At 35.6% G+C, this 12,104-nt stretch overlaps 2 protein-coding genes across 4 annotated transcripts; one reads left to right on the forward strand and one right to left on the reverse strand.

The window, feature by feature from the left end:
- Nucleotides 1-65: 65 nt before the first annotated feature.
- Nucleotides 66-3,079, forward strand: LOC131011604 (uncharacterized). Of its 3 annotated transcripts, none has more exons than XM_057939374.1 (2): nucleotides 66-363; nucleotides 1,943-3,079. In XM_057939374.1, the coding sequence occupies exon 2, from the start codon at nucleotides 2,006-2,008 to the stop codon at nucleotides 2,450-2,452; it is 447 nt and encodes a 148-aa protein (XP_057795357.1). In that variant the 5' UTR covers nucleotides 66-363; nucleotides 1,943-2,005; the 3' UTR covers nucleotides 2,453-3,079. The 3 variants fall into 3 exon arrangements, with proteins under 3 accessions (XP_057795357.1, XP_057795358.1, XP_057795355.1); XM_057939375.1 differs by having other exon boundaries at nucleotides 66-311; XM_057939372.1 differs by having other exon boundaries at nucleotides 67-327.
- Nucleotides 3,080-4,916: 1,837 nt separating this feature from the next.
- On the reverse strand, nucleotides 4,917-5,807 carry LOC131011606 (monooxygenase 2-like). The gene is made up of 3 exons (XM_057939376.1): nucleotides 5,631-5,807; nucleotides 5,419-5,565; nucleotides 4,917-5,337 (listed from the first exon to the last, which is right to left on the reverse strand). The coding sequence occupies exons 1-3, from the start codon at nucleotides 5,723-5,725 to the stop codon at nucleotides 5,253-5,255; spliced, it is 327 nt and encodes a 108-aa protein (XP_057795359.1). The 5' UTR covers nucleotides 5,726-5,807; the 3' UTR covers nucleotides 4,917-5,252.
- Between the last annotated feature and the right edge of the window lie 6,297 nt (nucleotides 5,808-12,104).

Genomic DNA, 12,104 nt, shown 5'->3' on the forward strand with positions numbered 1-12,104 from the left:
GTGTATTTAGGTGCAATTTTCCCTATATTATATCCATTAAACTTGTCCCACAGTAAATTTAAGAAAAACTAAGGCGGATCTTGGCTCGAGCATTTAACATGTTTGAATTTTACTCACAATAGGTTTATGAAAGCGAAGACCATAGCAGCTGAGAAAATAAGATTTCGATTTTTTCCTACCACATTCCATCATTTTTTTCTTCATCACTTCCAATCTGCTTTCTGGGCTCTCCGGCTGTTCATTTCTCGTCTCTTTCGGACATTTTGGATCGAACTCGCCATTTTACTTCATGCTTTAGAAGCTGCAATTTTGTGGGTTTTTTCCTTGGTAAATCTTGATAACTGCATTCCTCAAATTTTGCCTGTATGTCGTGAAATCCCGTCTTTTTTATGGTTTCTTGATTCTTGTTTGCCTCAATACATGTTCAATATCCAATTTTAATGTTTTATGATGACTGGATAATTGGCTGATGTTTTTCTTTCATCTGTTTGTGTGTAGTCAGACCACCATTGTATCTCTATCCTTTGTCAAATTATGAAATAGTACTATTTAATTTAATCTTAACAATAATCTTCAACGTTGATTAAGGGTTTCAGGATGGTTGGTCATGAATACTTATACAAGTGTTAGTCAGTATTATTGCCAATTGTTTATGTTGCAGCTGTATTAGGTACTTACATTTGTATTGGTTCATTTGGATTAATGGAGGATTCACCGATGATGAAAGTGTTTAGGCAACCACTACCAGTATTAGACTGTCCAAGACTTGCATGTTATTGTGTTAGAAATCAGCAAAATCTGTTTTTTCTTCATGTTGTTGGTTGTTGTTTACCACTAGAGAAATTACTTTCAAATATTTAACCAGCACTATAGGAGGGGATCCACATCCGATTAAGGGATAATCAAGGTCGGGACACTTTCTTATCTGCATTATCCACTCCCATTATGTTTGGAGAATACCTAATGTGGACTCAGCATTGGATGTGCTTCTATCGTACAACTACGGAGGTTCCCCCACGTTGGTAGGCTGATCAAGATTAGGAAAGCAAAGAAGGGTTTTGAACTGCTGGCCATTGTTTCATCGTGATTAAGAAACTATATAAGAAACCATGTTTTGTGTTATTATTATCTTGAAAACAATTTCTGAGTTTGCATTTAGCTTGGCATGTTAAGCTTGGAAACATTGAAGCTTTGGCGATTAGTATAGAAGCATTTGTAAATGAACTGAGAGTGATTACAGTTATGCTTTCTCCTAGATTACTTTTGGCTTCAGATAGTATGCTCTATTTTGGATTGGAACGCCCGAAGAAGTTATTTTAGAATGAATACATGTCTATCCACTTATGGGAACAAGTTACTCGAGATGTAAAAAAATACTACTCAATAAATTATCTTTTAGTTACTGTATGCAACAAAATATAGTTGTTGAGAATGCAGTTCTTAGCCATGGAAGGAATTCACTAATCACGTAAAGCCTAAAGCACAGACTATGTTTAATTTTATTTTGTTTTTTCTTCATATGATTCTTTTTGTATATGTTTACTGCTATCTGAAGATCTTTTCCATGCATTTCTAAAAATGTCTGATTATTTTCAAGCAGATTTCATTGCATTCTTATACTGTTCATTAATTATGTTGAATCAATATCTCTCGATCTGCTTTTTTAAATGTACAAGTTGTTGGGATGTTGTTGTTTTTTTTCAAGAAAAAGGTGAAAAAAAGATGTCTAACCGTCATGCATATAAGCCAATGAATAATTCTCATTGGCATTATATGTCTCCTCTTGCTCCTTAGACATTAATGTGGCAGTGAAAACAAGGCATCATATCATACAATCCTCATAATTGTTATGTTGAATTTAAAATGCTATGTAACATTTACTTAATTACTTCCATAATTCCATTATTATGAAAATGACATTCTGGGAGCTGCTCTTGTGCAGGCTGTTGAACATATTGAAATATTGAAGAAACTATTATTTGATACTTTCGCTCGTTAGCGTGCTATGGCTCAGAAACTAGAAGCTATTAGGGGTGGTGGAGGTTCCATTAAAGTAGGTACTACTGGGACAATAAGTGCCCTAATGTCTCGAGAACTCGAATCTGCATCTCAGGTTCCTGGTACATGCACGTCCGTCTCTGCTTCGACCGGTGATGCAGCTCCAAGAAGACTGAAACCTGGAACGTCAGCAGATGAGGCGAGCAGTAGCAGTGGCGCAGGCAGTTTTAGAAGCCATAAAGACCCCGAGAATTCGAGGAGGAAGCATGGTACTCCTCAAATTCCCATGCTCACAGCATATGATAATACATCAGTAGACGGAACTCCTACAAGAAACAAGCCAGCCAAGAAAGGTCACGGCATGGTTGAAATAGTCGACATAAAATGTGGAAATCCTATCACACACCGTCTAAAGAAACTCAGCTTTTCGAAACTGTCTGACTCTAATGTCTAAGGTTTGGACCCTCTTAGGATTTCATTCTTTAGATTTCTGTAAGCATATACAGAAAACGAACTTGGCCGAATATTGCTGTTTGCTACTTCGATCACAGAACATATACTTGGTACGAGCCTCTTGCCTCTTCTCTTCTTTCTCCTGGGAATGGTGATCACCGAGTCAAGCTTTGGTTTGAAGAACTCGTCTGTCAAAGGCGGGTCTACGGGTTGATTGTTACAAGGATTCTTCAAGTTGCTCGCGACACCTGAATCCAGGCGGCTGAAGTGGTCTATTTCTTGCATGATGAGAGATCCCACGGTACCTCTAGTCCCTATCGCCACCGGATCAGATTTTGCTGCTTCTGTTTTCTCGGGATGTGCAGGGATAAAACTACGTGGTGCGTGGGCCGTCTTTCGTGGGAGATGCATTTCCTTCAAGAGGGACTGCTTTGGATCGTGTCTCGGAATGACACTTGCTTAGAATGTGAGGTATAATAGGCTAAACAGTCTTGTTCTTGATTTTTGCTTTGCGACACAAGCTCATATATATAGGAGTCTCTGCTAGCCTTTATTATCCTTCTAACTGTTTATGCTTGCTGTTTATTTGCAAAGGACAATAATTTGCTACTAATTGCTGAATTTCACATCTCATAATTGCCAGTTTTGACTGCATTAGTTGAAACAGGGATGCTAACTGGAAAACGAGGAGTTTTAGAGTGGTTGGCTTAGTTTTAAAACAACTTATGGTTAGCTCCTTATAGCTTATAAGCTATGAAAATAAGATCCAACAACTTATAACTTCGCCAAAAATAAGCTCTTTAACCCCAATTTATTTTTCATAATCTTATAAGCAACAATTATTTTACAAAAATAATTCTAATATGGCTTGTTATTTTCCGTTAACTCTTCAATATATTCTTTATAACTTATAAGTTCAATTATCCAAATACTTTAAAAACTTATAAGCTTATGAAGCATTACATCTTCTAAATTCTTGAAACATTTTATTGATTGTTGGATTTTGTAAGTTCTTTAAAATAAGCCTAAATAAACACCCTATTAATACCATTTATTTTGCGACAAGTGGAATGGGGATCCATCAGTCACATGACCCACAATCAATGGGTTACAAATGGATTAGTATAGTGCATATGCATGTCTTATAAAATTTTCCTTTATTTATTTATGTTGCTAGGAATCTTGATGTATGTGCTTTTTGTCACAGGATTTTGTTGTTGCTTGTGTTGGCTAGTTTCTTTAGGGCGTATTCATGGGAAGCATATGAGATGCGGCCTTTATCATGTGAAATCAATCTTTGTCATGAAATTGATAGCAACAACACTTTTTATATGGCTCACACTTGTTTGGTGTATGTGAAACTGTCAAATTGTGTAAAAGAATCGAATTAGATCTGTTTAATCTCATCGACCTCTATTTTGGGACTTCAACCTAACCTTAACGTAAGCAGGCTCAATCCTTCTTGAGTTTCACTAGAACTCGAATTAAATAATATATTTAAATAAATAAATATAAATACTAGTAAATAAAATTAGAATATAAAAAAATCAAAAATATATTTTAAATCCACATCAATTACTCATAAAACCGTGAAATTGAAAACATATATTTTCAACTTTGTATAAAGAATAACTAGTGTGTAGTCCGTCAAAATTCGACGGGTAAGTACTTTAATTATGTTTATAGTTATAATAAATGAATTATTTTCTATATTAGACTTATACATCTGAATTTAATATGTAAATAATGATTATGTTGCTTGTTCTCATCACAAAAATATATAGTACTCCATCCGTCCATCAATTCAAGGCATACTTGTTTTTTTTTATCCGTCCACTAATTCAAGGTCTATCTATTTTTAGTAAGTATTTATTTATACTCCCTCCGTCCCACTAGACTTGGCACTTTTGAGTTGGGCACGGAGATTAAGAATAAAGGGTTAAGAGTGTAAAGTAGGTAGGGTCCACTTATTTTATGTGAGTAGAGAAAGTAGGGATCACATACTATTTTAGGAAAGTGCCAATTCTAGTGGGACAAACAAAAAAGGCAAGTGTGCCAAGTCTAGTGGGACGGAGGGAGTATTTTAATCACAAAAGTACACTTTCTCCACTCAATTCATGCCTTTTTGCTTTGACTTTAATAAAATGTGGGTCTCTTTCTCTACTCAACTAATAAAAATATAATTTTTCTTAAAACTCGTGTTTCCTCTCCTAGGCATTGAATTAGTGGACGGAGGGAGTAATATGGAGTATTAATTATCCACACATGTTTAAATTTATAGATATAATTTATCATAATAATTGACTATCCGTCTCAATAGAGACTCGAATATTACAGAATAAACATTAATATACACAAATAAGACATTATAAATTAGAAAAAAATAAATCAGGTACTCATGTTGATAAATGTTTGTACCTGTCAAGAATATAGAATTGTACAAATTCTATATATCCTTTGTTGAGGCACTAAATTAGTGAAATATAATGAAAAATCATCAATGTGTACAGTTTTATTTAGATTTTCAATTGACGAATTCTATTAAAAAACTATTGTGGTTGTTCAACAGATTAAAAAATGGAGAACAATTTATGTAGTCATATCGATTAATGTTTGAACCACTTTATAATTTAGGCTTAAGTATCAATTTCACCCCTAACGTGGAGGCCCTTGGAACATTTAGCACCCTATGGGCAGGGGTGTGTCAACTAAGCCCCTGAAGTACCTATTTTCCTCCAATTAAGCCCTCCGACTTAACGGAGAGTTAACTCCGTTAACTATTTTTATTTATTTTTATTTTTTCATTTTGTTGGTGGTGGGACCCACACCTTCTTTACCACCAAACTCGCCGGAAACACGCCGGAATCCAAGCTACCGACTTCAAAACTAATACGAAATCAAACCAACAAATTAATCAGAAAACGAATTGAAACGACATGATATAACAAAAACTAGAGCTGCGAATACCCTTCAATTGGGAGAGAATTGGCTCTCATGGTGTCGCCGATTCCGACTATATCTAGAGTTATCCACGCGTTCGTCCACATGGTTAGGGCGAACCCCGTGGTTCTTAATCCATCCGACGCTTCCAAAACCAGGCTCCGAATCCCCAACCTTCACACAATCATTTCGTCAAACTATTGGGGTGCATGAAAAACACAATTTGTTGAAGGAGGTACTTGTGGAGTCCGAGAGCTGTGGTGAGGCCAGCTATGCCGCCTCCGACTATCAACATATCTTGCTCGTAGATTGTGGGTTCCATTTGACTCTTCATTACCAAAAATCAGAGCGTGATGAAAAAGAGAAGTTGAAGTTTGGGATGAATGTGTGCTCTACTTTTATAGGGAATGATGATTTATGTTGTGATCGAAGACGAATGCAAATTGGCTATTGCATTGACCGGAATTGGTGGTGAAGGGGTGGATTAGGTTTCCAGCGAGTTTGGTGGTGAAGAAGGTGTGGGTTCCACAACCAACAAAATAAAAAAAATAAAAATAAAAATAGTTAATGGTGTTAACTCTCCGTTAAGTCGGAGGGCTTAATTGGAGGAAAATAGGTACTTCAGAGACTTAGTTGACACACCCCTGCCCATAGCACCCTGCCCATAGGGTGCTAAACGTTCCAAGGGCCTCCACGTTAGGGGTGAAATTGATACTTAACCCTATAATTTATAAACTCGTACCTATCTCAAATACAACTAAAAAATAATAATTTTACAACTTGTTCTCGTCCCGAACCCATATAATAATACCCACTAATTACCCAAACTCATTTATAGTTTATCTAAATAACAAAATATAAGTTGTTATAATATTGGTTACATGTGTCAATAAAACTCGAATTATTAAAATGCAAATTTATTAAAAAAGAACACCTAAAAAGAACCCTTGAAAGTACAAGAGAGCAGATTAAGGGCCGAGCCTTATTAAAACCTTGCTAAAGAAAACCCAATGGGAAAAACCTTAGCAAAGAAAAAGAGTACTCGTCTAAAGAGAAAACAGCGAAAAGACGCAAAAACAAAAAACGGTGACGAAGGGTGGAAAAGCTTCAGGAGCTCTGGCCTAACCATCGCCCCTAAGCTATCCCGGGCACCTCCACCACCGAGAAAAGAGCCCAAACAGTCCCAACCGAACAACCACGAAACAATCAACATCAACCGAACAATCTTAAAAGCAGTAAGGGCTAAAAAACCCGTCACCAAAACCACAATGACAGTCCAAATGGTGATAATAAAGCTCACAACCGATAAAGAAACCCGCCATCGGTGAGCATCCAATGGAGAACAAACACCAGCACCCCAGAAACGAGCGCACCCTTAATCCGTAAAAAGGTCGTGTGCCGCCCCAAAACCAACGTCCCCAGGCCCGATCTCCATAGCCGACAACTGAAGAACATCCGTCCAACTACCCTTCTGAACGACATAGCTGAGTAAACTATCCAACCCCGCCCAACGCCGCGTTGAGCCACCCAGTCGAAGAACGCTCGCCAAAATAGTGAGGCAGAAAACTAAAGTGAAAACCAAAGCCCTAACTTGGCTTCTAAGTAACCATGCGAATATGAGAATGAGTTGACATATCCAAACGAGCCGCATATTTAATCTCATCAATTTCATGGGGCCACCACCCCACCGTGCGCGCCGTATTAGCCATAATATCAGCAACTTTATTACATTCTCGATAAATATGAGTGACATGCATGCAATCTAAACATTGAGAGCAAACCCAACACTCTTTCCATAAAGCAAAGAACCTCCAAGGCACAGTTTTAGATCTTTCGTGAAGAAGCCCAACCACATAAGTAGAGTCGGATTCAATCCAAAGATTAGTCCAACCTTTAGTAATAGCAGAAATCACCGCAAAGAGCTCCGCCTCAAAAGCATATCTAACCCCAAGTTTATAGTGAAAACAGCCTCTCACCCAACCCCAGTGGTCTCGAAAAACACCCCCCGCTCCGAGAGCGCCCGACGCCCCTAAAGCTGACCCATCAGTATTAACCTTCATCCAAGGTGCCGTAGGAGGCCACCAACTGACAGAGATCAAATCAGGCGGAGGAGCGATGCGACCTTTTACACCAATATCGCGTAAAATTGTATAGTCCGTCCAATCATTCTTCATGTGCCCAAGGCGTTTGAAACTCGCATCCAGCTCCAGAAAATCCACTTTAACCACATGAAGAATTTGCTTATGACAGAAAATTACGTAGTGAAAATTCATACTAATAAATAATATATATACTCGCTAATTAGTTTTTTTCGTCTTAATTCTATGTAATAATTATATCGGCTAACTTAAATCCGACTATCGTTTTAAATGAATTGTACAAATTCTATATATCATTTTATTGAGCATCTAATATAATGCAAAATCACCAATGTGTATCATTTTATTTAGATTTTCAATTGACGAATTCTATTGCAAAACTATTGTGGTTGCACAAAAATTATCATTTTATATAGATTTTTGAATTGGTGAAGTCTTATGAAAAATTAATATGATATTCAAAATGAAATGGATCAAATGATGTTGTATTTTTTATAATAATATTGTAAATACATATCTCATCACGTTTACTTTAGAGAAATTATTTATATTTCAAAAAGACATATATATTGTAGTGCAGGAATGAATGAAAAGATAATATTGATTTACAATTAAAAAAAAATTAATGAATTTTGTGATACTATACCATTCAATAAAAAAAAAGAACAAAAAATATCAATCAATGAAAAGCGTAAATAGGAAAGAATATATGCAATTAAATAATAATAATAATAATAATAATAATAATAATAATAATAATAATAACAGCAACAACAACAACAACAACAACAACAACAACAACAACAACAATAATAATAATAATAGAGAGGAGAGAAAAATATTTTATTTTGAAACCTCTAACTTGTATAGCTTTTATATTTTAAATCTATCATTTACATATAATATAGTATCAAAATAAAGCTCTCGTCATAAGGTTTAACTTGATATGTATATATACCATATTAAAGATCTCGTCAAGAACTTAAATTTAAATATATCATTTATTCATTTTAAATTTATTTTTGATTATTTTTATACCATATTAAAGATCTCGTCGTAAGGTTTATTTTAAATCTATCATCTATCATTTAATCATTTTAAATTTATTTTTGATGATTTTTATACCATATTAAAGATCTCGTCAAGAACTTAAATTTAAGATATATATTGAATATTTTTTCATGCACCAAATTTGATGATATTTGGAAGAAAAAATAAATAAAAATGAGAGAAAAATAGTGAAAAAATTGATAAAAGAGAGAGAGAGAGAGAGAGAGAGATAAAAGGAGGGAAAAAACTCATTTTTTATATATTATATACATTGTGTTTTCAATTAATACTACATCACTAGCATAATGTGTGTGTGCAATATATAGATTAGTTCGTAACAAATAAAAATACTACTTCTTCCGTCCACGATATCGTTTCCACTTTTGCCATGTTAGTCAGCTCACAATATTGTTTCCACATCCATTTATAGCAGTAGAGTCCACAAATTTCCACTCACAACAATAGTGAGATTTAAACTCCACTCACAACAATATCATTACTATCAATTAATTTTCATCACTTTCTTAAAATTCGTGTTGTCTAGAAAGTGGAAACAATATTATGGACGGATGGAGTACTATAATTTTGTAGATTATGTGTGATATCTCTATGTCGTGTTTGATGTTATTTGTGACACCCCAATATTTTCAGAATTATTATAGATGTTGGATTTGTATACTGAAAGCAAGAACGTTTTACGCTTGTATAAAATAATTCTTGTATTCACTGTTTTATCTCCTATCTGATTGTGTTCATGATTGCATATGTATGTCCTTTATCTCTATATAAGTAGATTATATGGTGATTAATAGATCACAGAAGGTCATATAATTGGAATAAACTTAAGAGATATAAATAGATCACAGCCGAGATGACTCTAGGACGAGTCGTTGGTCTATGCTGCAGTATAGATGGAAATAGTTTGTCTTGACTATTTATCTACACTGGTACATCATAACGTATTGATATGATCACAGTGAGATGTATTCTTCTATCTGACATAAGTGAAGAATCAAGACAGAAGGTCATATAATTGGAATAAACTTAAGAGATATAAATAGATCACAGCCGAGATGACTCTAGGACGAGTCGTTGGTCTATGCTGCAGTATAGATGAAAATAGTTTGTCTTGACTATTTGTCTATACTGGTACGTCATAACGTATTGATATGATCACACTGAGATGTATTCTTCTATCTGACATAAGTGAAGAATCAAGATCTCGGTGACTTAATAAAATCTTAATACTATGGGTGAGAGTTATATATTAACTTGAGTATTCTGTATCTTTGGTGATAACGGTCAATATATGATATTTGGTTATCTATATTAGTACCTGTATCCGGTATAGGATAATGACATCCCCTTAAGGAGCTCAATAAAATTTATCGTGTTAAACCCTGCAGGTTGATTAAGTTCAGGCGCAATAATAAGGTTTGAGTGGTACTGCTTAAGGATTACAAAGAGATTAATTAATTAAGCTGTCAGAGCTTCAATTAATTAATGGATGTCGGATATTTTAAATACGGAGATTTAATAAGTCTAAATACAAGCCCCGACTCATCATCGGTAATAAATGGGTAAGTCAGTATTGATTCTCTAGTGGAATGAATTAATACTTATGAATTAATTATGATCTGGCTGATCATAAGAATTAATTCATTAGAGGCCCATCTTTATTCCTTGTATTTGATCCCTGGACTGGTCCAAAGTCTCCTGAGCCCATTAAGGAGTAAGGGACGCCTATTACAGTTATTGGGGCCCTAGGACTGTGTTTTGTCTATAAATACAGCTATATGCTCTCAGAATAATACACACAAAAATTAGGGTTTTAGAGAGAGCAGTAGGGGCCGCCGATTTCTAGGTGGTCGAATTCTCTCATAGTTCGTTGTCCATCGACCATTGGGAGTTGAGCAGGATACAGTTCAGAAGGTCAGAACTGGAGTCATTCGATTCAGCTGTCAACAGCCTCTGCATCCAATTCACAAGTAAGTGATTCTAACTCCAATGTGCAGCACTTAAATTCATAGGAGCATGTTAGGAATTAATCGTTGTACGGTGAATTATGATATCCGAGAAACGATCTGCTGTGGGCTATATCCTTCAATTGGTATCAAAGCCTTGATTGATTTTCTTGGCTCTGTCAATTAATTCACGTACGATTAATAATATGCGTTGTTTTTATCTGCTGCTGTTCTTCGTGGTCTGTTGATTCGTGGGATACGTCGTTTTGACGTTGTAATCGTTTTTCCACCATGAGAAAATCCATGGTCAGATTAGAATTTCAATTATTTTTATTTTTCAGTTGTAATCTGTAATTGCGGAAAACGAGACGGTGACGACGACGATCAGACAAAGAACGGAGAATAGACTTTGGAGTGGACCAGACAAAGAACGGAGAACATGTCGTGGGGTTAATCCTTTATGCTCTTTGCATGTTGTTTTTGTCCTTGCTTGTTAATATGTGTTTATTAACTGCGCTTAGACAAGCATGCTAGGTTTATCATTTTCTTAAGCATGTTTTAGAATTCTGCGAGCATGTTCTTACGTGCTGCGTTCTAGAAGAGCATGTTTAGGATTATGTGTTGAGCATGATCAAACCTTTTGAAAGAAAAAGACTAAGCTATTTTTGCAATAATTTTTATAGTGCTTAAAAATTATTTTAGACCTCCATAAGCGGTCTCAAGACAAAGTGATTGAGAATGTGCGTAAACGTCCACACGATCGTGGCTTACTTCATGTTTGATTTCTCGAGTTTGTCAAGTTGAGATTTCTATTAAAAATATTTAAATCCATTTAAGTAGTGGGAGTTATGCGGTAAACATCCACACGATCGTGGCTTGCTCGTATGCTTTTCATAAGTACTTTAGAGGATGGATTTAAATAAGATAACCTAGAGATTAAATTGAAAGCAGCATGGTCCTAGTGAGTATGTCAATTTCGAGAATTTAATTGTCAAGGTTAAATTGTGGTCGCTGCTTAGATATCGTTTCAAGTACAATGTACAACTCCCCATCGGAGTCCCTTCTTGAATATGATATGGTCTAGTTAAGGTCCAACCATTAATTTCTTTTGTCAAAAGGTTAAGTTGACATGGATGGAAATTAAATGACTAGGTGAATAGTCTGGTTGAGGGGTTCATGTGTAAACGTCCACACGATCGTGGCTTACTCGTTAGATTCCTTGGGCGGTTGGAGGTTTCATTAATATTGTTTTTATCAAAAGGTTACAATATTATTGTTACGAATTATGTGCTTCATGTTCTTACATGTTTAAATTGTTTACTTTCAGATATGTCTATGTCTCCTATCATCTCTATTCTTGTAAACGATCCTCTCACCGATCCGAATTATGTTGAGTGGAAACGCCATCTTATGTATATTCTTGTCGCTGAGGAGCACAATTTTGTGCTCACTACTCCACGTCCCACGACCCTTACTGATGAGTCGACTGATGAGGAACGAGAGGCGCATAAAAGGTGGCACAAGTCGAATAATATGGCCAAGTACTATATGATGACGACTATGTCACAAACCTTGCAACTCCAGCATCAGGTCATGAATT

This window comes from Salvia miltiorrhiza, chromosome 2, assembly GCF_028751815.1.
Source record: "Salvia miltiorrhiza cultivar Shanhuang (shh) chromosome 2, IMPLAD_Smil_shh, whole genome shotgun sequence".
In the NCBI taxonomy this organism is placed as follows: Eukaryota; Viridiplantae; Streptophyta; class Magnoliopsida; order Lamiales; family Lamiaceae; genus Salvia; species Salvia miltiorrhiza.